Source organism: Stegodyphus dumicola, chromosome 6 (genome assembly GCF_044657685.1).
Source record: "Stegodyphus dumicola isolate Sdum_Otavi_A_Nest chromosome 6, ASM4465768v1".
Classification (NCBI taxonomy): domain Eukaryota; kingdom Metazoa; phylum Arthropoda; class Arachnida; order Araneae; family Eresidae; genus Stegodyphus; species Stegodyphus dumicola.
In genome coordinates this window covers 229,584,907-229,612,198 of record NC_140773.1, presented here as the reverse complement: position 1 = coordinate 229,612,198, position 27,292 = coordinate 229,584,907, and the positions used below count along the sequence as shown (strand labels likewise).

Below are 27,292 nucleotides of genomic sequence, written 5' to 3'. Positions count from 1 at the left end.
AAGTTGCACATATTTTGCAGAAATTTAACTTTCGGGTTGTTTACTCTCCCATCAATAAAATTCCAACTTCTATACTCAAGGACCCCATTCCAGATATGAATTCCTGGGGTATTTATAGGATTCCTTGCCAGTGCGGTTTAATTTACATTGGCCAAACTAAGAGAGCCTTAAAATTTCGCGTCAAAGAACATGAGGCATATGTTAGAAAAAAGGAAACACAGAAGTCTTCTGTTGCTCAACATTGTTGGTCCGAAAATCACACTTTCAATTTTTCTGCTGCCAAAATTATTCAAAAAACATCTTCCATTGGAGAACTGGATTTTCTAGAGGCATTTCACATTCATAAAAATCTTTCTGTTCTAGTTAACGATCCTAATTCCAATCCAAATCTGCCTTCGGCTTTTAGAGAAATTATGTTTTAGTTCTGGTTTCGCCAACAGATGGCGCCACTTGCTTATTCTTGTCCAGGCTTTCTTATCTTATCTAAACATTATTTCCTATCTTGTTCATTTGCGGTTTTGCAGCTGAAGATGATGGTTCGGTAAAACCATCGAAACTAGTCCTGTGAAAATTTTGTAAATTAACGCTGATTTTTGTTGTTTGACTTCTGAATTAGTATTTATTCGGCGTGTTATTGTGTCTTAATTATAGAAGCCCCAAACAGGCTTACATTTTGCTTTCTTTTTTGCACGTGATGTGGCCGCCATTTTGTGATTGTAGGAGTTTCGGTGAGTACATTTTTGCAATTTTCAAGTTATGTTTATGTTTTGTACATTTGGATATTGTGCTTTGCTTGTCTGATTTCTTGCATTTTGCTTACAAACATTTTGTTTTCTATTCATTTCAGTGAGGGATTTTTCTGCTATTTTGTGTGTACTTTATTATTGCTCAGTTAATTTAGTTTGATTTTCTGCATTGTTTATCATGCCTTCATCCGTTAATCGTTTCACTAAATTACGCCTGAAACGGCAAAAATTCCTGAATCATCTTGACTTTTTACTTAAATGTAAATGTAAAAAATTGATCCCCAATTTTATTCAAATCAAATCTAATCAAAAACCTTCGAGTCGCGTTTCAAGAATTCTGTTAAATTGCAAACTTGCCTTACTTCGGTCCGTGATAAGGGATACACGTCAACAATTGTCCAAAATTGAACATGAACTCTATAAGCTTCATCTGGAACTCGCTAAAACATATCCAAAATTCACTGCCCTTGAACAAAAGTCTTGGTCTAGAACGGAGAATGCAGTTAACCGTCATAAAAACACCCTTGCAGTTAAATTCGAAAAACTTCTTTTACAGTCTTCCAGTTCAAGTAGTTCAAAAAATCTTCCCATTGTAAACATCAAACCAATAGTTAATATTTCTAATGTTAGTCTTTCAGAAGAACAAGAGAGAATTCTAAAATATAATTTTAACTTCTCACAAACCTGTAAACCCTCGATTCCAAAGATTTTGGCTCCTATCGAAAAAGCTTTCAAGTTCAGTAAAGTTTCAGATTCACAGAAAGAAATGATTAGGCATCTTATCGCTCATAATGTGAAATTCAATAATAAACCTTTGAAACCAAATCTAACTGCGAGAGAAAGAGCTACAATGCGCGAGATTCATTCTAACCCGGATATTGTCATTTCAAAGGCCGACAAAGGTGGCCAGATAGTCGTCATGGATAAGAACACTTACATCGATGGTGTCACTAAACTCTTAAACGAAGGACCATATAATCCGATCCCTAAAGATCCTTCACCTTCGGACTTATCCAAAATAAAAACTGCGATCAAATCTTCGCAAATCATTTCAAGCAACTTAAAACATTCGCTTATCCCATCTGTTGCGAATTGTGCCAGATAATATGCTCTTCCCAAAATTCATAAAAGTGGTATTCCTTTCCGCCCTATTGTATCAAATTTAGGTACTGCCTCGTATCCATTAGCTAAATATTTAGTTTCTAGATTTTCTACTCTATTAGACAATAACATTTACACCATAAAAAATTCAATAGAGTTTGTAAAAAAGGTTAAAAAAATTTCTCCTCGTAATTTACTCATGGTTTCTTTTGATGTAAAATCATTATTCACCAATGTCCCAGTGGAGGGTGCATTAAGATGTCTAGAAACCAGACTTCGCGAATTTCATTTCTCTTGCATCGAAATTGATGAGCTAATTTCTCTCACTCAACTCTGTTTGAAACAAACACATTTTGTTTTCCAAAATAAATATTACAAGCAAACTGAGGGATTAGCCATGGGAAGCCCCCTCAGTCCCATCCTGGCTGATATCTACATGCATTATTATGAATCAAAATTGTTTGAAACTTTAAACTTCCCGGCATGGTTCCGCTACGTAGACGATACTTTTACCCTGTTTGAAGGTAATAAAGATGATTTAAATAGAGTTCTTTCAACAATGAATTCTATTGATCCTGTTTACTTCTGTTCAGTTCACTTTTGAACTTGAGACTTGCAATTCTCTTCCGTTTCTCGACATTCTGGTCACACGTAACACATCCAACTTCAGTTCTACAGTTTACCGTAAACCTTCATCGGTTTGCCTTCCACCACACTTTAAATCATGTCATCCGACTAAACAAAAGTTAGCTTCATTTTATTCCTATGTTTTCCGTGCTCTTCAAGTTTGCTCCTCCAAACTAGCCCTTGATGAAGAACTAAATTATTTAAAAGCAATAGCTATTGACAGGGGCTTTTCACTCAACATTATTAATCAAGCAGTTAAAAAATTCTCATCTCAACACACTAAAAGCCACACTCTTATTTTAGGAGATTATAAAAATTCTGTTGTCATTCCCTTTTTTCCATCAATTAGCTATAAAGTTGCACATATTTTGCAGAAATTTAACTTTCGGGTTGTTTACTCTCCCATCAATAAAATTCCAACTTCTATACTCAAGGACCCCATTCCAGATATGAATTCCTGGGGTATTTATAGGATTCCTTGCCAGTGCGGTTTAATTTACATTGGCCAAACTAAGAGAGCCTTAAAATTTCGCGTCAAAGAACATGAGGCATATGTTAGAAAAAAGGAAACACAGAAGTCTTCTGTTGCTCAACATTGTTGGTCCGAAAATCACACTTTCAATTTTTCTGCTGCCAAAATTATTCAAAAAACATCTTCCATTGGAGAACTGGATTTTCTAGAGGCATTTCACATTCATAAAAATCTTTCTGTTCTAGTTAACGATCCTAATTCCAATCCAAATCTGCCTTCGGCTTTTAGAGAAATTATGTTTTAGTTCTGGTTTCGCCAACAGATGGCGCCACTTGCTTATTCTTGTCCAGGCTTTCTTATCTTATCTAAACATTATTTCCTATCTTGTTCATTTGCGGTTTTGCAGCTGAAGATGATGGTTCGGTAAAACCATCGAAACTAGTCCTGTGAAAATTTTGTAAATTAACGCTGATTTTTGTTGTTTGACTTCTGAATTAGTATTTATTCGGCGTGTTATTGTGTCTTAATTAGAGGTATCTTTTAATTACAGTAACAATGAGAATGCTCTTAAAATTATCAGATGGATATATTGTAAATTAGTTCCTTCTCTGTTGATTTTGCGCAATATTTAATAAGAAACAAATTATAAAAAATGTCTGTTGCTATATTTGATATGAATTTCCTATAAGTTGTTAAATTATAGCTCAGTTAAGTTCGAAAAACGTATTTATGTTTTAGTGCAACCATTTTAACTCTTTCCTATCGGTAGAGGCAAAAATATATTCCTCTGAAATATCTGAAACGCTCGTGTATAGGAATTATTGAGGAAGGTATTCCTTTTCCTCGTAACAAGTAGAATGGTACAACATTAACAATAACCTGCTTATGCAGGTTATTGTTAATGCTGCTCAAAGTAAAGCGATTACTTCTCTCTTGGGGATATTTGTGTGGTTTCACCCACTGTATGCAGTTTCCCCTTAGGACAGGAGGGAAGGTGCATTCAAATAACATCGCTACGTTTAGTCGCTTGAAACAATGAATGGTATGTCATTTAACAACTCCCGAAACCAATGAGCCATACACTATGTGATGGGGGAAAGCACCGAGTGGAAAATGGGCGCAGGCGTTCGGGTGGAATGGCGATGTCTGAATGCTCGCCCGTCTTACAATTTTGATCAAATGATATCTGATGAAAGATATCTCATATTTTTTGTGTCTTTTTATTATTAACTTCTTATGTGTTACAATTTTATTATTAAATATCACATTTTCCGCCGCTAAGCCACATAAAATTCAATTCAACAGGAAAATCACAAATATTTAAAAACAGTATATCTTTAGAATTCCCGGTATAGTGTTAGAGGTTGCCATACAGATTTTTAAATTGCTAATTAAAAATGAAAGATAACTATCTTACATTTTGCTTAATGGCAACAGTCTGGCTTAAATGTTTTATTTCGAACAGTGCTACCATTGCTCGCTTTCAGATCATTGATTTTGTGAATAAGAAATTTATTAAAATTTTACAAAATATGAAATAAAAAATAGTAAAACAAGTTCGAAGTTGAAAATTCGAACTTCCAGGTGCAAGTTTTCGCATGGAGGAGTACGTTAGGTAATCACGTACTATCTCAATCACCCTCTCTCAACGTTAGGTAATTACGTAGTATTTTAACCACCTTGGCTCAGTTTGGCGATTTTTTACAGATGAAAAGATAAAAGTTACTTATCACGTGCAAGTTGGTGGTTTTCGCGCATTTTTTTTAGAAGGTTCGCAGACTATCGATATTTATCGTAAATTGGCGAACATTAGCAATATATTAAAAGAAAACATAATTCAGTAATATAAAATACAGATTTGAATACTCGAATGCATTTGAATGATTTTTTTTGCGTGACATCCTTATGTATGGACGGAAAAGGGCTTTTTTTTTCCAAAACGGATTGTATAATGGGTTTAAAATGGATTCAGAAGTCGTCTGTCTGTCTATGTATCTCGCATGACTCAAAAACGAGTAGCCTCAATACGTTGAAACTTTGTATATGGGACTACTGTAACATGTAGTTGTGCACCTCTCTTTTTGGTTGGAATCGGGCGTACCAAATATATATTTATATAACTCTGTTACCCTGCTCGGTGAGCTCAGATTTTTTTATTCTTATATATTCGTAAATGGTGCAATTTTTTTTTGTTTAAAAAGCGATTGAATTATGTTGTTCTTATGTTTAAGGTTTTTGTGCCTTTAGTTGATCTGCATGCAATATTTGTAGAATTACCAACAATTAAAATTTTTTTTAAGTGTAAGTTTTTTTAAGCCATTTGTTTACATTTGAAGCTCTTAGTAATATAGTGAATTTAGTCAGTTTCTGCGCCAAACTCAGTATCTTTTTAGAGTGTATTGTAGAGTGGTATTAGCATGCTCTTTCTCCCCAGTGGAACCGAAAGTTATCTTTTAATTTTGTGCACCGAAAATTTGGTCTTCCTGCCTGTTGACCGAATTCCTTGTTTTTTTTGTAAAAACTCCAATTTTAATTGTAAATTTCTTTTTAAAATTGTGTTTGATGTTTTAGGTTTTCCTATATTTTACAATTTTAAATGAAGATGTTTTGAGCTTTTATGTTTTTTTACTTTGCCACGAAATGGAACTGAATATATTGAATGAGAACTATATTTCTGAATGAGAAATATATCTCTAATGAAATTCGAGGAAACAAGTTTAAATGAAGTGCACCAAAAATGTGTATATAATTTAACAAGAAAGTTATATGGTATCCACATCAGATATTTTCATTAGCTTATTCAAAAATGTTTCTTAACAGAATTCTATTAAAATTTATTGCTTGCTCACGAGCTCACACTGCCTCACATGCGTTTATGCACATACAGAAAAAGAAGAGTTCAAATTACAATGCGCATGCAATAAATAATATATACATTTTGTAATTGAAATCTTTGGAATTTTAAAATAGTAGAATGATATTAGCATGTTCTGGATGACGAATGATCTTAAAATACTTGATACCAGTAGCTGATCGTTTGAAAAATCAGCAATCTGGAACTTTTTTCGAGTGGGAGAGAATAGATGTGTGCATTTCTACCGTCGGTAAATATGACCAAGAAATTATCCTAAGCAACTGATTATCTTTAAAAAAATCTACTAATTTTTGTACGGAACTTGAATAAGTTCATAGTTAAACAGTATAAACTCTTAGAATCTAAACTACTTATGTGATAAGTTTATTTGGTACTTTGCTGTTAAAGCAACCACCGCCATAGTCACCAAAACGGGCAAACTTGTTGCCAGCCCTTTAACGTACAAATTTCAAACTTTGCCAAAGGCTAATGTGGTGGCTACTTAACTTTAATATCACTTACTTTTAGGTAATAAGTAGGTAAGCGTGGAAATACAATTTCATAATTCTCTGTATTAATGCTTTTTCTATGCAATATTCATTTAACGCTGGGACATTTTTTTAAAATTAAGTTTTAAAACATTTAAAGTTTAGGCGTAAAAGTAAATAAAAGACATTTTTATATGAAAGTAAAAATAAATTAAAAAAATAAAAGAATATACAATAGAAAATGATAATTGATATTTGACAATGTAGTATTAATTTCATGCTTTATTTAATTTTATCTTCCTTTCACCCATGTTTTGATTACCAGAATTTAAAATGAAATGTTAAAAATGGGTGGAATTAGCTGATATTTTTTATATTTTAAGCACTTCATTTGCTAGAATTGCATTTGGTTAGCTTAAATATATGCATTCTGAATAAAAAATATCACATTGTAGACATTTAAAAGTTGGTAATAGTATTTTCAGCATTTTTTTTTTTACTTATTAAGTGCTCCGCCCTTAGGTACTACACGGAAAGGGAGGGATGCCCCGTGGAGGTCTTTTTAAGGAAAACTGGCTCGTAGCCACGTTACACATGGGGAAAAGCACGAAAACGCCCATGCAGCCAACCCGTTCGCCGGGACTCGAACCCCGGAACGAACTACCAGTGTTCAACGGCTTTTATCGCTCGGCTGCTGGTGGGCCGTATTTTCAGCATTGACATTAGAAACATTTTTAGCGCTGCCCAACCGGTATAGTGGTACTGCCAACTGGTATAGTATAACCGAAAAACCGGATTAGAATCCCGGAGAAGGCATTGATATTTGTAAATGTATAGTGTCCGTGCGGCATGGGGGCACTCTAAATATGCGGCGAGCCGAAAGTCCTTTTGAGAGGTTGATGGTAGGGGGACCGGGGTGGGAGACCTTCGTACCCGTCTCCCTGGGGTGCTCTCCATCAAAATTGGGGGCGGAACTGTGCTAAATCGCACTGTCACCTGTATGATGCTCAAGCTGTTGCCAACGACAGTCGTATCTTGTGCTCCTGGCCATGAGGAATTTCGTCGGCTTGAGCTGACTATAGGTCAGACAAGTGAGCATTAGTCAACAGCATAACATCTTTAGTGGAAGCTTCAATTTTCGTTAAATAACGTTACATTGCATTCCATTTATCATTCACACACATAGTGTGTTGCTCTTGCACGGGATATGTGATCTGTAATTTATTTCAAACGCAGCAAATCACCCATTTCAAGAACGTTTCCATTATACGCAGAGTAAGGCCTCTAGTTCATCTTTCGAAGTGTTTTTATAAACCATGTGGTCTGAGGGGAAAACGCGGGCTTCTTAATAATTTGCATCTTTAGTCCTTTAATAATATGTGTGACAGATATGATATAAAATATGCTTAATTTATGATATACTCCGGTTGATTGCCCCGATAATTTACTGTGTTAATTTAATAAAATTGTTTAACGCCATGTTTCTTTCCTTGGTTTAGCATTGTTTTATATATTTATTTATTTATTATAGTTCAGTATTACACATTCTTGAGTCGTTGCATTCATTTGAGAAATGTTATTTCATTTTGGGGTCATTCTATTAATCTTCAATTTAGGTTTCCTGAAACCAGAAATAACCGTGAAATATGTTGCTGTTGTAGTTATATTTTTCTTGAGTGGTGTATCTCTCAAGTCCACGGTAAGAATCTTAACCTTTTTGTTTCATTTAATATTTTAGTGTGTTTTAAATACACTGCTGTTCATTGAAATGCCAACACCATGAAAAAGACTTTGGATTAGTTACACAGAGGCTATTCGCATAATTTTTAGACGATTTTCATTTTATTTAAAGAAATATTTTACCTAAAACGCGTGTGTTGTAAATATTGCATTTGATAATTGTGATTCTTCAGTCTTTCTAGGCTGTAATTTCCGAGACAAACCTTTCTTAGTATCGGAAGAGGTTGTACTTTATACCAGGGGTTCTTAACCGGTGGTACGCAAGAAAAAAATAGGTGGTACGCAAAGGAGCAAAGTATTTTTAACTATTCAATTCAAAAATTAAAACCCCCAACATCCTGACTGAGTTTCTTTCTGTAACATTCGTAAATTTATGCGATCGGAGCTTTGTTCAAGAATGGTGGTGGTAGTAGTACTTTGTAGTGGTGGGTTACTAAAGCTTTTTCAAGTTTTGTTTAGATGGTACGCGTTAGTCAAAAGGTTGAGAACCGCTGTTTTAAACCATTCCTCTTGAGTCCAAGATGTTGTAGGTCGACATTTGGATATCCGAAATCGTCGGCAAAAATCCATCGGCGATACGTTAGCAGATTTTAGTAGGGATATGAATGAAGAGTATGGTTTCTATACCCATTTCTTATTCCATTTTTTCCAGGAAATTAACTGTGGATTTGGACGTGTGGATGCTTACTTCGTTTTGATGCAGTTCTGTTGATTGATGGCGTCATGGGTAGAAAGAATGTATTTCATATTAAAAAATTGCGTGTAAAATGTATTCCTGATAATACGTGGAGTTGATCTTGACAGTTTTCTCCTTTCTCTTTATTATTAACTTGCCGTCATATGAAAAATAAACAACAATCATCAATTTCTTTGATTAGATTCCCCCTTCTTTATATTCTTTGAACCAAATTTTAAGACTTTTTCCCACTTTGATGACAATAAATGGATCTCTTTTTATTGCAGTCGTTTAAATGCACCGAAGATTTATCTATTGTGACACATTTTTCCAGTTTCGTCCGGTTAAATGTTTCTGTTAAAGACTTCTGCAGCGCGTTCGGTGATATGTCGTGGAGAGAGACGATGCACATTATGAATTTTCGCTTTTTGAAGATTGAAATCAGCATTCATCACTTTGTTTACAGTTGACACGAGCATTTCAATGATTTTGCAACTGTCCTTTGACTTAGTGGATTTTCTTTTAACATTAAAAACCTTACCTTTGCAACATTCGAAACATTCCATTTTTTCTTGGACACGTACTTGAAACAAATTTTCCACCTTGAAACCAAACTCTGGCGTTTTTTTTCTTTGTTGTGGGCAATATCACCATTTGTAGTTTTAGATATGGAAAACCCACGGCTTTCACATTGTTTTTTAATAATTAGATACGGATAACTTTCTTCGGAAAGAGTACAAACATAGCCTTCCATCCATTTCTTCTTTAAAAGCTCCATTTTGCATTAAAACAAAACTGTCAAGTAACAGACAAAATTTATATTTCCAAAAATATAGCTGCAATTAAAGCAAAACTTTCCAAGAAGAGAATTTTTTTTTAATATCGAAGCAAAATGGTCTAAAAAATTTGCGAATAGCTTCTGGATGTGTTTGAGATAGATATTTTATCATGCAAGACACAAACGACTGCTATATCACCGCATACTTAAAAGCAAAGTAGACAGAAATCCTGGGTTGGGCGAGGCAGTGTACTCATTAAGTGTAGTATTCCACTCGACGATGTGTTCCGGATTCTGTATGCACTACTAGATATTTTAGTCTTTATTGGTAGGAATTTCGCCGCATGTGCCCAAAAACTGAGACATCCATGATAAGAAAAGCACTTTATGAGCAAGTAACGCGCATGTAGTTGCGAATAACGCGTATGTAACGCGCATCGTCTATATTAAGTTTGGCCAAAATACCACCCGAGATCTGTCCCCAAAAGTACTTTTTCGGCCACTTGATAATTCAGCAGGTTCTCAGGTTTTTTAAACTGTTATCGTAGAGCAATAAAATCTCCAAAACGAGACCTCTAAGTATTGCTGCAGAATGTTAGTATTAGTGTAATGTAAATGCATAATATTTGATTTTATGTCTATTTCTCACGAATTCGTTTTTATTAAATTTTGTTATGGAACATGTTGCAGATTGTGATCCACGAGTCCCGTGCACAATTTTTAAAAGGCCTCTCACGCAAGAAGATTGGCCTCCTTGTGTAGGTAATTAACTAAAAATCTTGTGAAATCTTTCAGAACTTCCATTTGGTGGTCAAATGAGTACAGACTGTTCACATCGTGGCATATATCGATAGCTCGACAAACGATACGTAGTCGACTGAAACGTGAGCATATTCACTCTCGAAGAAAATAAAACGTTTAAATGAAATTCGTATGCATATACTACATCCTGTGTATCATGTGTGTACCACATACGTACCATACATATACCAAATATCTATATGTACCATAATGCATTCTTGGTATTTTCAGAAACTTTATTATATTTCTTAGGAGGGATGACTTAATAAGCGGGAATTGCATAGCTAAAAAAATTCGTGTGCACATTTAGAGGTTTATTTCGGAATATTAAATATCAGCCTTTGTAATGCGACAGAAGTCCTTACGCTGGAACTACATCGTGAGATTCCGCTGTATTCATTTATTTGTTTTGTATCTGTCTTTTTTAGTCATTTGAAAACGAGACGTCGAATAAATAACCAGATCTTGACAAACAGTTTCATATGCTTTCTGTTATTTAGGAGCTGAAGACTGCAACGTACCAGTTCCAAATCCACCTTTTCATTCAGCTGTATTCAATGCTCTTCATTCCTCTAATTGTTCAGATCTTTGCAGAACTTCTTGAGCAATTTTTTCCGAACCCTCACCTGTTGGTGGGATTCGTTATTGTCAGTTGCATGCCTCCACCAGTTTCATCTGCTGTACTGTTGACCAAAACTGCAGGGGGAAACGAAGTAAGTCATCTTCCGTTGCTTGCATTAATTAACAGTTTTGTTTTGTCAAGTCAATTTTTATGTGTTGTTAGAGAAATTGAATGTGAAAATTCTCTATCACCTTTCATTTTATAGTAAAACCTCTGTCACACTGGTGTATTGCTAACGAATATTGAAAATTAAATGTGCTCAGTTACTCGTAATTGCCTGTATTCATACCACGAATCAATGTGCAATTATGAATCATGATTTTATTTATAATGGTACGTACTTACATCTAATGTATGAATTAGTGAGATGGAATATAGTTAAAAATTCTTGGAATTTCCCTATAACAACCCCTCTAAAAAAGAACTTCTTTTCGGGAGTTCGGCTCCCGTTATGAAAGTGAAACAACCAAAAATTGCATCGATGAAATCCATGGAAGTGACACGAGATTCCATCCATAATTCATCGATGAATGTGACACAACCGAACATTTTTTAATTCTTTGTGGCCGGTAAACATGAAAAGTTTAGCACATAAAAAAGATTGGTCAGGGGGAAAAATCCAAGTAGGGGAAAAACTTCTCCCTTTTCCCCCTTAAATATGATGTAAGCCGCACGTACAGCTTCGGAAATATTCTTTACGTATGTAGTCATTAGATTATATCGATGTTGGAGGCATGAAAAATGTGCAGTGCCCTCTTCGGTATTCGAACGCCCGAATACGCGTTCGAGTATGCCTGCAGAAAGGGAGTAGAAAATACTTTATAAGTAATATTAGAAGAAACACCCCGGTTCCCTCTTCCCCTGCAACATTTTGAATATTCCTGCATAACCACCCACTTCAAACAAGAAACTGCTGCCACGTCCGCGCATAACATTAGGCTCAATAAGAAACCTTGTTAAGGCCATGAAGAAGGCTGGAAAAAAGTTTGCATACTCAGATAGCAGTTTCCAAGCTTTTGCGACGGAAAAGATGGAATATTCATTTGTCTCCACCTCAGTGAATTTTACAGAATAAAAGCTATTATAAGTAGTATTAGGGACGTAGAAAGCCTTTAAGGAAATGGTGTAGAGATTTCTGGGAAATAATATAGCATAAAATTACACTCAATTGATTTAAGTTGACTCCTTGACAGTTATCGCTCATTGGATGCAAAATATCTCTCAAAATTCACTTTTCTTCTTTTTCTGTCTATATTTTCCTATCGAAAGTTAAGATCTATGAACTGTCTAAACTTATCTTTACATGGATGAAATCAAGCAATGCGGGTTTCAGGGCATTTACATCTCTAGGAGGAGGATGTCTTTATGCAATTGCTTTTCGAAGGTAGTCTCGTAAGTTCTGTATCGAGTTAAGATCAGGAGATTTTGCTGGCCTCGGTATTCCCTCAATATCTCCACTTTCAAGGAATTCGTCAGCGAGGTTTGCTGGATGTTGACGAGCATTATCGTTCTTAAACAAAAAGACAGATCCATATGCACATCTGGAAAATTGAACATAAGATTCTAAGAGACCATCTCGATATTTCTGACACGACACAGATACCGTATTGAAAAAGTGTAGGGGCATATGTCCATAGATCATTATTCCATCCCACAACATCACACCTGCATTATCGAAACGATCACGTTCTATAATGTTCGAAGGAAGATGCTCGTGTTCCTTTCTTCCTCCAGATATAAACACGTTTAGAAACAGATGTAAAATTAACCTCGACTTTTCAGTAAGAACATGGTACCATTGTGTTCACCCCAGTTCTGATGTTCTTTGCACCAATTAAAGCGAGCCCTCTTTTGCTATGAAGACAGTTGAACACATAACCCTAGGTTTTTCTGGCATGAAGATCGTTTTCATTAAGCCTTCTGTATACAACAATTCCATTGGCGATTACAAGCTCTGAACTTAACCGCCCGAGTAGTAGACTTTTGTTACGATGAGCAGTTATATTACCAAATGTCGATTTTGGGAAGCAGTTGTTATTCGTTTACGACTTTGTCCAGGCCTCCTTCTGGTTCCATAGTTCTGAAATTACTTCCATAGCGACTGTTCATAGCATAGAGACTATTTGTCTTGAAAATATTCGCAAATCGTACTGCTTTGAGGATTTTTTGTCCTATTTCTGAACGGCCGATGAGTTTCCACTTCACGAATTCTTCTAAATGATACCCAGCAGTCATAACATTGCAGAAATTCCGAATTTTTTTTTCAGTTGAATGATACTCACTTTGAGCAAAGCGCTTGATTCACCATATAAGGTATTTTCTCTCTCCTTTCTGCATGGCTTCGTGGTGTAACTGTAGCATACTCGGAGCGTATTCGAGAATCCGTGAAGGCATTGCTCATTTTTCATGTTTCCTAATTAAAAAAAAAAGAATGACTCTACGGTGGCGCCCGAACTAAAAAAAAGTTGGTGGATAATGATGCTTCACCATCGGGATTTGGCGACTAGGTCCCCTATTCCTCAGTAGCCCTTTAAAAGGGGGAGTATGTAAGGTATTTTCTCCTTTCTTTCTGCATGCCTTCGTGGTGTTCACTCGGCGCGTATTCGAGAGGTCCAGGTTCGAGCGCCGTCAAAGGCATTGCTCATTTTTTATGTTTCCTACTTCAAAAACTTATTGACTGTACAACCATCAGATAACATAACGCTTTGATTGGCGTATGAGAACTGTTTTATCAGTTTTGATTGGATGATGCTAATTAGGCTTGTCTTTGATACATTCCATGTAAAAATGGATTACATGGATTGGAGATTTCATGTAATATTATTATTTTTGAATTTGTGAAGGTAAATTTTAGACATAAGTGTATAAATAATAACCTCGCTGAGATTATAAGAAACTTAATTTCGCTTGGCTAGAGCGATTCGGATAAAGAGAATTTCGGATAGTTCGAGTTTTACAGTATGTGTTTGGATTCAATATTTGAGAAGCGGTTAATCGCTTTATCCGAATATGTTACGTATTTGATGCGAAAGAGACAGAATAATAGCTTCTTCATTTTTTAGTTGATTAAACGTTGAATAATAATGCAAATTTAATTTCAAGATCAGGGTATAATTTCTTTCTTTTATCTTTTTTTTCAGGCAGCTGCTGTTTTCAACTCTGCTCTAGGAAGCTTTTTGGTTTGCATAAAATGTTACTGCATAAAGTTTTAATACCAATCTGTAATTGTTTTTATTTAAATTATACTAATTTCTGTATTTTCTTTTTTTCAGGGCATTTTCATAACTCCAGCCCTTTTATATGTATTTGTAAGTTTTATATAAATAATAAGTTTTATGACAGTCTCATTAATTTTTTCATTCTTGTTAGGATAGAAATATAATATATTCTTTTTCTTATTGTATTATACCTTTTCAGGAACATTTATTTAAAAAAAATAAATAAAAGTTAACTTTAAAATTGACCCTAATGATATGTTTTTCATTTTAATTATAATTGATGATTTAAATGAATTATAATACATGAGTTATAAGGAATTACAATATAATAATGAATATTTCCTTATAATTCATGTGTCTTGTAAATATACTTTATTTATTTGTTTATTTTGACAAATGGCCCTATTCAGTACGACCTTCTGTAAAATATTTCACATTTCCTTTGAACTTAGTTCTGTCAGGAACGAGAAAACATCGGATATTTTCCAAAATAAACACACTTTTGAAATAATGTCCGTAAAAAATATTTATTCTGATGATTAATACCGTAGTAGTGGAAAACAATATTCGTTTAAGAATGGAGGTTTGTGTTTGTCGATATAACAGCTGTTCGAAACAAAAACAGTGTCGTTTCATGCGTGCGAAAAAGAATTTTTACTTTAATTTAATTTTTAAAAGGTTTCTTAATTATTATTTTTGTCCATAGTATTATATTTTGTGTTCAGATGTTTTACATGAATTAATTATCCGTTTTAAAGTAGATCGATTCTTAAAGGAAAAAATAACCCTTTTACGTTTTAAATGAAATTTCGTTTTCATTACGGGGGGGACGGTAGTGGTGGGGAATTGAAATTAGTACAGTGGCGTTTTCTAACGATGATTTGTTAAAAGAAGATAATTATTTCCTTGTACGAAGTAAAGGAAGTATTGTAATCGCGAAAATTTTTGAGTGTCATATTTCAACGACAATGTCCATTTTGACCGCTATCGAATGCAATTTAATGATGTTTTTGCATGTCATCTGTACGTTAGGACAGAATAAAGGACTCTTTTTCTCAAAAAGGGTTGCAAAAAGGATTTAAAATGGATTCAGCAGAGTTTTTTTTTGTGACGTCTGTACGTACGTATGTACGTATGTGTCTCGCATAACTTAAAAACGAGTAGCCTCAGAACGTTGAAATTTTGTATATAGGACTGCGATAACATGTAGTAGTGCACCTCCCTTTTTGCTTGCAATCGGCCTTACCAAAAGTATATATATATATATACACTATATATACCCGCTCTTACACGGCTCTGTGAGCAGTTTTTTTTTTTATTCTTATGTGTTGGTAAATTGTGCATTTTTTGCTTTAAACATGATTGAATTATGCCGTTCTAATCTTCCGGTTAAGGTTTTTATGCCTTAGTTAATCTGCATGCAATAGTTGTAGAATTATCAACTATTTAAAAGTGGTTTAAGTGCGGCTAAGACTTTTTTTTTTTTTTTAACTGTTGCAGCCATATTTATTTACATTTCAAACTTAGCAGAATAGTGAATTAAGTCACTTTCTGTACCTTTAGTGTCTTTTTGCCGAGTGGGATTTGGATTATTCAATTATGGTAAAGCACACGAGGGCTATCTGCCTAAAGGGAGGGACGCCTTTGTGGAGGACGTTCTAAGGGAAACTGGCTCGTATACACGTTACACTTGGGAAAACCACGAAAACGCCCATGCAGCCAGCCCGTTCACGGGATTCGAACCTCAGACCGAACTACCAGTGTTCAGCGTCTTTACCGCTCGGCCGATGGTGAGCTTTTTACCGAGTGTGACCAACAGTAAACTTTTAGTTTTGTGCACTTAAAAATCTGCCTTCTTGCTGGCCAAATTGCTTGTTTTTGCTTAGAAAATCTAATTTGAGTTGTCAAAATGTTTTTTTTTTAATTGTTTTAACTGTATTTGGTGTTTTATATTTTTCTATATTTTTTAATTTTTAATAATGATATTTTGAATGTTTTATGTAATTTTGCCTTGTCACGAAGTGAGAACTGAAATAATTGAATGAGAAATCTGTCTGTAATGAAGTTCGAAGAAATAAGTTTAAATGAAATGCAGGGAATAAAGTTCATAATTTAATATTCCGTTCAAGGAAGTCATGTGGTGTACACATCAGATTTTTTTTTTCTTCGTTCTTCAGATGGGTGATAAAATTTATATGGCTTACAATAATCTTCACCTATCCTGTGCTAGATGGAATTGTGTTAGAACCTGTGTTAGAACTTAAATTTAACGTTCTTTGAAAGGTATTTCCTAATATTTAGAAATGTACTTATTTATTCATTCTTTGCCTGACGTTGCATATAAGACGTTATATAGCGTGCATTTTTACTAGACGTTTTATATTTTAAATAATTTATGTCCAGTTTCAGATAACAATATATTTTTAAATATTTTGTCGCCTTAAATTGCGCATTACAGAAGAAATTTATTCTCTGAACTTTCCCCAGTCAAATTTAGATATTTTAAAGATAAGTCGATTCCCTTTCTTTTCATCCGATGGCGCTACTTCAAAAACGGTAATTTTTTATTGCACATAATGTTCACTTTGAACTATAAACAACTTAAGGAGAATATTGCGCATTGCCCTTTAAAACAAGAAGATGAGTTTAAAAGCTTATAAACTAAAATTGGCAGATTATTAATCTATGGATCCCAAATTATTAAACTCTAGGATAGCATCCCATTACTCAGAATTTGTAGAAATGATTGTTTTATATCAAAACACTTGGTACCTGAGTCATAATTTCATCTGAGAAGTTTCACTAAATTGTTAGGTGTTTTGAGTTTCCAAAGCCCCTGAAATTTAGAACACGTGGAGGAGTTTTCGATCAACAGTATAATCTTGTACTTATGTGGATGATGTGACACATTTCTGCAAAGCTCTTGGCTTTTGTAAGCTTCGAAATATCTTTAACAGGACATCATGCAGTGATAATTACATATAGGTAGTTACAAGACTAATGGAACAAACTTCAAGGGGTGATATAATGCAACGAAACAAATATATTTCACCATAGAATTGCATAGCCACATGTTAAGTGCCTTATGTCTACCATTGCAAAAAACGGCATGTCTGGGAATCTAATTGTATTCAAATCAGCGCCTAACCGCATAACGAGCGGCAATGCATTTTGTGCTGAAACGTGTTTGTTTCGGTGCATTCTATTATTCCCCCAAATTGGTTGCAATAATTTTGAGTCATCCTGCTTTTGGTAATTAAAATTTATTTCAAATGTTTCAATGTCAACAATCTATTGTTTTAGCTTTTGAAAGTGCAAAAAATCAAATTTTATAACTAATAATGTTTTTAAATGTTTTTTAAGTTTAGTGGTTCAGGAGAAGTGCCTATATGGGGAGTCATACTTCAACTTAGCATGACTGTCGTTCTTCCAGTGATCATTGGACAGCTCATGAGAATTGTCGTTGGCAGCTATTTTGAACGTCACAAGAAACGATTTTCTACCATTGGAAGGTAACTTATTGTTTCAGCTTTAGGCTTCGAAAGAGGTGATTTTTAATTGCATATGACCCAAAATATTGTGATAGCTAGAAAAATTCTGTTTACTTTTCAGTGCATTTTACTAAGACCATCCACCTTAAAAGTTTTTGTTACTTTATATTGTATTTTTTAGTCTTTAGCTAAAATTTTATCTGTATTTTGAATTTTAAACCTCCTTTATACTTTTAAGTCTTAGACATGTTGCACACCTCGACGTTGCCAACAAAACACAACAAAACTTTAAATCCTGCTCATCAATTTAGCTATTTAGAATGAGCCGAATAATCGTCCATCTAGTAGATCCGTGAATTGGTGAGTCTGTTTTGTATAGAAGAGTGTAGGATTTGAAATCTCAATGTCGGAGATGAATTGTTGAAAGGCCGAATAGGTGAAAGTTAGATTTTTGTATTTTACTGCTTTATAATTGAGTTCCCGTAAGTGGATGGCTACTAATAGTTGATTTCCACTTGTACTATAAGACGTAATTTTTAATGAACCTTTGAGTTTTACTTCTTGTTGGCCACTGGGAATTGTTATAGTGTTGATATTTACATGGCATAAATATTACAAATTGGTTACATATTGATTACAAACATGTACATAAATATTACATATTGACACATGTATATATATTAATCACATTGCAGTAATTCCATTTATTTCTTAGTTATTTCCATCCCCGAAGTTCGGCGACGTTGCAGGAAACCCGTAAGTAGGCTCCCAAACCTAAACCTCAGGGGGAGGGGGTCCCGAAATTACTTAAACCGGCCCTCTTAAATGGATACAATTAGATAGTTACATTGGTTTAACCGTACAAATTCACTCTGATTTCGTTAATTAAGACGTTTTCATAGGTAGCCATACTGCCGGCGTTGTTTATCAGTAGAAGAATTTGAGGGGGTCAACTCTAATTTGGTGAAATGTTATATTGTCATTGCAAATTGGTAATGTAAGAAATTACAGTATGTTACCGGGCCACTACAATGACATTCCTTTCTTCCTGACCCTTGCAGTATAGGAGTTAATAAATTCAACTAGCAAATTAAAAGGATTGTGGTCCAATTCTCGGCGAGAGCGCAGTTGATTTTTAGCGTTTCTCGCTTCGGAAACTTACGTTCTATACAGTATACTTGCAAAATTTCAAGAAAATTTGTTAGACTGAAGTGAAATCCTTCCTCTCTAAGGATAATATTTTCCAATTATACGTAAAAATTCTGTTTTTTAAATCAAGCTCTAGAAAAAGTTTTTATAACTATTTATTTTCATTTAACTTGTTCATTTTGTTTCAGTTTCAATAATATAATTTTCTTTCACAGTTTTATGTTACTTCTCGTCATTTACACAACGTTTTGTGATACGTTCGCCAAACATGATACAGCATTCACCATGTCGACTGTGATAACGACTTCTGTAGCAGGTATGTTGTCCACAAATGTTTTAAGAATATTCTTGTTAGCCCAGATGGGCTATTAATCTCAAAAGGGGATTTTGAGTTGAATCACTATGAAAGTTTGAATCATTTTTCAAATTGTTGCCACCAAATAATATCGCCCTGTATTATATTTACAGAAATTAAATAATGAAGAATTTGAATGCATGCATGCATGTTTTTCTCATTGTGAAAAAACAATGGTAGTTCAAATTGTGTATAACATATACCTCCACCGAATATGGACACCTGGAAACCCGAATTTTGAATTTGTTTTATTGTGTATTTCATATTTTGTAAAATCGTGACGAATTTTTTATTAACAAACTCAATGATTTCAAAGCGAGCAATGGCAACACTGCATGGGAGAAAACATTTTTATCTCCAGCGCACGAAACTGTCTATCGGAAATTCTAAAGATATGTTGTTTTTAAATATTTTATTGTGTATATCAAATTTTGTAAAACTTTAACGAATTTTTGATTAAACGAATTTTTGATTAGCAATCTCAATGATTTCAAAGCGAGTAATGGCAACATTGAACGAAAACAAAACATTTATATCTCCAGCGCGCGAGACTGTCTATCAGAAATTCTATATATATGCTGTTTTTAAATATTTTAAGTCAAAGGAACACTAGATGTGTGAACATTAGATGTATTTTAAGTGTGGTATAACACTAGGTGTATGAACACTAGGTGTGTAGGAACACAAGGTGTATTTTAAGCCAAAGAAGCACTAAGCTTTTGAAACGTGTATGTGTATGTAAATAGGGGGGGGAAGCCTTTTTGGGTATAGTATAAAATTTGAAAGTTTTCAGGATTTTTTTTTTTAAATTTTAAAAATTCTTTTCTGTTAAATAAAAACTTTTCTTTTCTTTTTTGACGCATTAAAGTTGAGTGCCAGACAGCTCTTTTATGTGCAATATATGGAACGGCATGTGCCGTCTTGTCTGCGACTGTGTTACTTTAAATTCTTGTAATAATATAAATAAATTGTTGTTCTAAAAATATCAGATACATAGTTAAATAAATTTTAAAATGCTACGTGATTCGAAAATATGTCACTTAAGTATCAAGTCATTAACAATGAAAGTGAAAACAGTTCAGAACAATTCATAATGAAATTTTTATATTGATGTTGAAAAATTTATAATAAATGAAGATTACTAACAATGCAACAATATTACTGTGAAAGTATGTAAACAGAAAATATTAAAAAGTAATTAATTGCAGCTGTACTCTCAAGAATCTCAAAATGCTTATCTGATTCGATAGAACATTGTTAGAGCTTTACAAATGTCTAAATATTCCTAAGACGGTTTAGCCGTTTACGTTTTATACAAACGAGTTAATGAGAGCTCTCAAACAGCATATTTAACGCATGGTACAACATTTGTTCAGAAAAAAATATATTGGAGAATCGTGCAGTATTTCAAAATTAGATGTCAAGAAACGAGGAAAAAAGAAACAAAAATGTTTAAGATAATATTTATACTTAGTTGCTAAGAAACAGACATTTTCGATGCCGATGCTTTAAATAACTTTAAATATTCGATGCTTTAAATGATTTAAAGCATCGATGATTTTCAATACTTTAAATGACTTTATTGAACTTGTTAAAGCATCTGGATATTAATGAATTTTGGAAAATAAATTATAGATCTCATAGTGTGTTGAATAGCAATATTCTGAACTTCCTTTTTGAGAGATATGGGGGTAAGATCTCCTGTTTTATGCAAGGGATTGCCTAGTCGCGTAAACAATAAATGCATGGTGACACAATGTGACTCATTACAGTTAAACGTAATTACAGAAATATCAACGAAATTTCTTCTATATACAACAAGATGTTCTTTTTTAAACTTCTGCTTCAGTTACTGAGCTTGTATCAGGCATTGGTTTCTATGTTGTAGAGACATAAGTTATTTTTTTGAAAGCAGGAAAGATGAAAAATATGCAACGAATTCTCCGGGAACCGAACCGCGGACCTCTGAATTACGCGCTGAGCTTGCAGACCACCACACCAGGAAAGCATGCGAAGAAGGCGGGAGAAATACCTTATAGTGTGTAATTAATTTAGTTCTGAAATATTAGATATGATTGTATGTGAATTCTCTTGTAAATTATTTGTACTATCTATCGATATTGGCAGCACTATATAAGGAAATACTTGTTCTAAATTTATCTCCCTCGTTTACAAAAATCAGTTTTGAACAATGAATTAATATATTGAATTTATTTAAAGACACACATCTTTTCATATGAAATAAATACTTTCATTCTACAGTTTGATAAACATATTTTAATTTATTTTATTCTTTTAGTTATTCTACTGCAGTTAATTTTATTGGGAATAGCTTTTGGTGTAGCAAGTAATTTGACATCCCTCTATACTCCTGAAGATGTTGTTGCAATTTTGTACTGTTCTACACACAAGTCATTAACATTAGGTAATTAACTATTTTTATAAATTTTTATAAATGCTTAGCTATAATTTTATATTATTCTAGACATAATTAATTGACATTACACCAAATATTTTTATTAGTATTTCTTAATGCTCATGCAATGGTGAAAGGAAATGGTCACTTTCTATTTAAAAATTTTTTAGGATTTCCGATGCTAAAGGTGCTGTATGAAAATCATTCTCAGTTTGGTTTGATTTCTTTCCCTTTACTAATATACCATCCAATGCAAATTTTACTTGGAAGTATATTGATTCCATTTATTCAACAGTGGGCATTAAAAGCAAAAAGGTAAGTATTGCAAGGTAAATAATAAAAAATTTTATTATTGTTTCGTGCAAAACATGTAAATTTAATCTAGAAACAATGCAGCTACAATTTTAATTATTATAACCATAATAAAATTTTTAAAATGTTAGCCTTTTCGTAAAAGCTGAATGTACGATGTATTATTTGCATGTTTAAAATACAATGATATTTAGATGCATCTAAAAACTAAGAAGTATTGGGCCGAAAATTATGCAAATTTCAGTGTAGACGTACGTCACCGAGTTATGCGAATGATGTGGAATGTGCAGCCATCCAGCGCACGTTGAAGAAGATACAAGGGGAGGAACCTTCAGAATGTTCAGTTTTCATGCCGCTATTTCTGCTAGGGAAATCGTAGAAAATTTGTTCTTCTCTCAGAACAAATTTTTAGAAATTTGTATGTAATAGCAGAGAATACCAGGCCGTCGTCAAGGCAGTTAGTTCCAGCAGACAGACGATTTTACGAGGGGCATGGGAATCGGACTGAGAAGGAGAGGTTGGCTCTTACGGCAAATCTCAGCTGACACACGCCTGGACGCGTCCACGGTGCATCGATGGAAACAGTTGTGTGGCTGATGGCTGTACGACGATGGAACAAAGAAATGTGGCAAGTTCTAGCGGTGCCGCTGCAGCCAGAGTCAGCACGCGTGGATCAACGCATCCGCCGACAAGCGGTGGCGTACCCGCAAGCCACTTCTACCTCCATTCTGCAGCATGTTGAAGACACCCTGGATGCACCCATATACCAAATTCAAACATGGAGGAGCTAAAATTTTGAGAGCTAATTTTTTAAAAACTACTCGTCCGATTATTACAAAACTTGGCACTTTGCCATAATTTGAATCATGGAATCGAAATATGGGGGAAAAAATGGTGTGCTATTTCAGAAAAAAGTCCGATTTTATGTCAAAATACCTATGTTGAAATAATGCTATACATAAATTTAATATGCATCCTAAGTCGCGCTTTTGAGATATGGAAAACGCAAGTTAAATTTCGAGAATCGTTCCAGTAGAACGGGAAATATAGGAACAGTCCCATTTCCACGCCCCTTTCTTTCTTTCTTTTCTTTTTTGGTGCAAGGTGTACATTAAAAATCCATGGTCCATAGTTTATTAATAAAAATCAGATTACTTATTTTTTAAATTTTCATGCACTGATTTTATTAATATTATATGCTGTTAACACTTTCTATACATTACATATCCAGAGAGGTTTTTAGTTAATTCGAATTAATTGCATCTAATTAAGTTTTGGTAAACTCTCTTAATTGCGTGCGAAAATGCTTTACTTGTTTTATACCTATTTTCATTATTTTTAGAAGGTACAAGAGCAAATCATATCCTCTGTGAGAAATGAAGAGAAAACGAGCTATACATTTATAAAAATGGTTTTGTATTATAATATTTTTATTTAACTTGTTTGTATGTTTTTCTGTACCTGAAATATTTCACTATTAAAATGTTCTATTGCATTATTTTTTATATCTGTTTGGTGCTCATTGTTCTAAATATGTGATATAATTTTATCACATGCTCAAGATTATCTTATAAAATATAATTTTTTATTGTTTATCAAAGAATATTTAATTAATTATGATGTATCTAACTAATTGTAATTTAAATATGTATCATTAAAAAGTTGTAAAAAGCATTAAGAAGGAAGCCACGCCCCCTAGTAATTATTTGAGGTTTGTAAACTGTTTTTTATTGAATAAAAAGTGAATAGTTTATTAGCTTCCTGTGCTACTTTTCAGAATTAAATAATATGAATAGAAAGAAATTTTGCAAATTACGTGTATGAAAGAAAAACAAATGCTAGCTGTAGCAATATGTAAAAACATTAAAAAATAAAGAAAAAATAATAAAGATTAATAATAGTCAAATAAAGAATATCTTTTCAAAATATGTAAAAACACATTTTCAGCTATTTGAAATGACATAAAATATAAAGAAATTGAACGTTAAAATATTTTCAGTAGAAAGTAAATATATTATACTCTTGAGAGCATATATTCGTTTACAGTTTTATAATTGCTGAAGACTAATAATAGTCAAATAAAGGATATCTTTTCAAAATATGTAAAAACCCATTTTTGAGCTATTTGAAATAGCACAAAATATAAAGAAATTAAACGTTGAAATGTTTTCAGTTTAAATATACAGGGTGTTTATACAGTCACGGACCCATTTTGATGTTTAATAACTCATAAAATAATGAAGATATAAACAAACTTATGGCATTTATTGATGGAATAACTTATATATTTTCCTTTTCAGGTTTGAATATTTTTACTTTTGTTGTAAATATCGTCTGCGCGTGCGGTTAATTTCAGATAATTTCATTTTCCAGTCTAAATATCTGTATTTTTTTAAATATCGTCTGCTTATTAATTTTTAAAGCGCATAATGTTCTCCGACGAAGCATCCTTTCATCTTTCTGCCATTGTTAATTGCCATAATGTGCGCATATGGGGATGTGAAAACCCCCATGAATACCGTGAGGCACAAAGGAGTTCCCCAAAGGTTAATGTGTGGTGTGGACTAATGCACGACCGAGTCATTGGGCCTTTCTTTTTTACAGAAAAGACAGTCTCATCAGTTGTATACTTAGACATGTTGGAAAACTTCGTATTTCCACAACTAAGAAGAGCTTCAGCCACGTGTCTTTTTGCAACAAGATGGTGCACCGCCTCATTGGGGTACCATCGCTCGTAGTTCTTTGAATGACCTTCTTACAGGAAGATGGATTGGGCGAGGAGGTCAGCGTGGGCACACATGGAAGCTCATCGATAAGGGTCATGAAACTTTTTGAGTCTATCTAACCATTTATGTTATTAATTTTAATCTATCTTTATTATTTTATCAGTTATTAAACATCAAAATGGGTCCGGGACTTTATAAACACCCTGTATTATACTCTTGAGAGCATATATTTGTTTACACTTTAATAATTTATAATACTATGAAGTCAATGAATTTACATTTTTGTTATCTGCTATAGTATGTAATATAAGGAGAGGAGTGTGAAAAGCTTTGATTATAAAGTTATTTTAAAAGGTGTTTTTAATCCTCACTGGTGAAGGCAGAAGCTTGTAAAATTTCTCATTTTAGGATGCATGCATTTTAATCTATTTATTTTTGAATAGAGACTTTTTCAGAAACAAAATTATTATGTTTATTTAATTTTCTTAGTTATATTTTATTGTATTTTATGTAAATATTAAATTTTTAGAGTGTAGTTTCTGTTGCATAAATACTCAAATTGATGTGCCTAGTAGTATTTATAGTCTTGTACTTAAAATATTAATTCTAGAACACTGTATATAAATTTTCTTTCAAGTTTTAGCAAAAAGTATTTAAAATTTTTATCTAGCTAACGCTTTCTTTTGTATGATGGTGCTGGTAAAATGTTCTCGATTAATTTTTAATATTAAGTGTACATTTTTGTTAATTATTAGTTTACTATTTATGAAGCGTGGTTATTTAGTTAATAAGGTATTTCTCCCGCTTTCCTAGCGTGCCTTCGTGGTGTAGTGGTTCTGCACGCTGTGCCGCTATTCCAGAGGTTCGTGGTTCGATTCCCGGCGAAGACGTTGTTAATTTTTCATCTTGCCTGCTTCCAATTAACTTAATGTCTCTACAGTGCCGCCCGAACTAAAACGGGTTATGGGTGATGATTCTCCTCACACAGGATTTAGTGATTGGGTCCCCTAAAAACCCCAGTCGCCCTTTAAAAAGGGGAGTTTATAAGGTATTTCTCCCGCTTTCCTAGCGTGCCTTCGTGGTGTAGTGCTTCTGTACGCTGGGCCGGTATTCCAGAGGCCGGGGTTCGATTCCCGGCGAAGGCGTTGCTAATTTTTCATCTTGCCTTCTTCCCCAAAAACCCTAATGTTTCTACAACCATATACAAATGTTGCTAAATGATAGCTGCGTACTTTAAATATCCGAATGCAAATTTTTTTATTCGATTTATTTTATGTTAGAAAAACATCAGTTTAGAAACGCAGTTTTCACATTTATTACCTTTTGAAAAAATTCAAAATTTTGTGGTTGATGAAATTCAATATGTGATTACGTAGCCTTTCTTGCCTCAAAGACCTCAAAGGCCAAAAATGTCCTCAAAGGCGTTTCAGTATTTACAGGTTATAATGTTCCTTTGTACTTTATCTATGCTGAACGTAGAGGAACCTAGTGAACTGAGTTGCGACTTATCGCTGAGTTCGAGTATTTAACGACAGAATCCAGAGAAGGGTTAAAATACTCTTTTATTCACTCAAAGAAATAATCACAGATGGCCCCCCTTCTCGGGCTTACAGGAAGGCCTGCACTCGGGCTTTTAAATCAAGATAAGAAAATGAGAAACTAATCTAATACTAAACTAAGCCGAAGCTAGATACAAATACCCAACATAGTTGGCTCTTAATTTAACCTAGCTGGCGATTATCAACAGGCACCGACATTTGAAGGTTTCAATGTAACCGACATTTGAATCTTCAAATGTCGGTGCCTGTTACAATACGGCCGAGCGTGGTAGATTTAAGAAGGAAGTAGTCTGACGGTAAACCTGTGCCACTAAGGACTCCAAATCTTTCCCTTCTGGAAATAAGCTGAACCTTCCTTAAATACCCCTTCTGACTCATTTGCATGTAACGCCACATTAAAGACTCATTCTGGTAGGGAATAGTAGATGGGAAATGAGAATAAATAGTAAAGCATGTTCTAACTGTTATTTTAACTGTTAGAAACTTAAAGTAATCTGTACAAGGTAGCTATAAAATTCTATAATCTACGGGGTTCAATCGACGATGCGTAATATCTTTAATTTATCTTCAGTATTATACCACAGTCAGTCGTTTGTAATGTCATTTTATCTAAATTCCTATACAGTATTTTAAAATTGTTATTTTATGCCGTGAATAATAAGCTAATAATAAACTTTTTATATATGTGGACTTTGAAAAAAACTCTTTTTCAAAATACTTTCATGTTTTTATTCAGTATTTTGATATTCTTCTTTTTATACCATTGTACATTTCAAAGAGAAACGCAAAAATAACGCCATAGCTTTTAAAAGTGAAATTCCTTTTTGCTAAACGTTTTTCAATAGTCAAGGTTTAGTTTTATGAATGGCAAGATTAAATATTATTTTCACGCAAGAGGAGAAGAAAAAAATGAATATTTGTACTTTTTTATGTAATTAAAAAATTATTTTTGAACGGTAACCTCTATTTTAAGCTCGTAGGCTGTAATCTGTAATTTTCGGACTGAAAGTCCCTCCCCCCGTTTATTTATTTTTTTTTTTTCGATAAAATTATTTCCAAGTCATAAGTTTGACAATTTGTTTTTGAGCACCAGTTTTACTGATTGATCCAGAAGATTTTTTATAGGATGAAGAAATGCTTACTAATCAGACATTGTTTCGT

The 27,292-nt window shown here is 33.7% G+C and overlaps 3 protein-coding genes across 3 annotated transcripts in view; all 3 read left to right on the top strand.

The window, feature by feature from the left end:
- Positions 1–17,613, top strand: part of LOC146996983 (sodium/bile acid cotransporter 7-like) — a 46,573-nt gene extending 28,960 nt beyond the window's left edge. Inside the window, exons 3-6 of the mRNA XM_085819629.1 lie at positions 7,905–7,987; positions 10,784–10,996; positions 14,046–14,126; positions 17,487–17,613. Of these exons, the coding sequence (XP_085675755.1) occupies positions 7,905–7,987; positions 10,784–10,996; positions 14,046–14,117 (368 nt within the window). The 3' untranslated portion in view covers positions 14,118–14,126; positions 17,487–17,613. The remainder of the gene's footprint in view (positions 1–7,904; positions 7,988–10,783; positions 10,997–14,045; positions 14,127–17,486) is intronic.
- LOC118182450 (sodium/bile acid cotransporter 7-B-like) lies at positions 14,701–23,219 on the top strand. Its single transcript, XM_085819725.1, has 6 exons — positions 14,701–14,706; positions 17,487–17,635; positions 18,979–19,079; positions 21,418–21,543; positions 21,705–21,849; positions 23,189–23,219. Exons 1-6 carry the CDS (start codon positions 14,701–14,703, stop codon positions 23,217–23,219), a joined length of 558 nt encoding a protein of 185 aa, XP_085675851.1.
- LOC118182448 (uncharacterized) overlaps positions 21,780–27,292 on the top strand; it is a 66,925-nt gene continuing 61,412 nt past the window's right edge. Inside the window, exons 1-2 of the mRNA XM_085819627.1 lie at positions 21,780–21,849; positions 23,189–23,257. The gene's annotated coding sequence lies outside the window, so the exon portion shown is untranslated. The remainder of the gene's footprint in view (positions 21,850–23,188; positions 23,258–27,292) is intronic.

What these genes read in the sequence shown, in the direction of transcription:
- LOC118182450 (XM_085819725.1), top strand. An exon ending in CGATTTTCTACCATTGGAAG is followed by an intron (nt 17,636 to 18,978) that starts GTAACTTATTGT and finishes TTTCTTTCACAG; the next exon opens with TTTTATGTTACTTCTCGTCA. An exon ending in TGGGCATTAAAAGCAAAAAG is followed by an intron (nt 21,850 to 23,188) that starts GTAAGTATTGCA and finishes CATTATTTTTAG; the next exon opens with AAGGTACAAGAGCAAATCAT.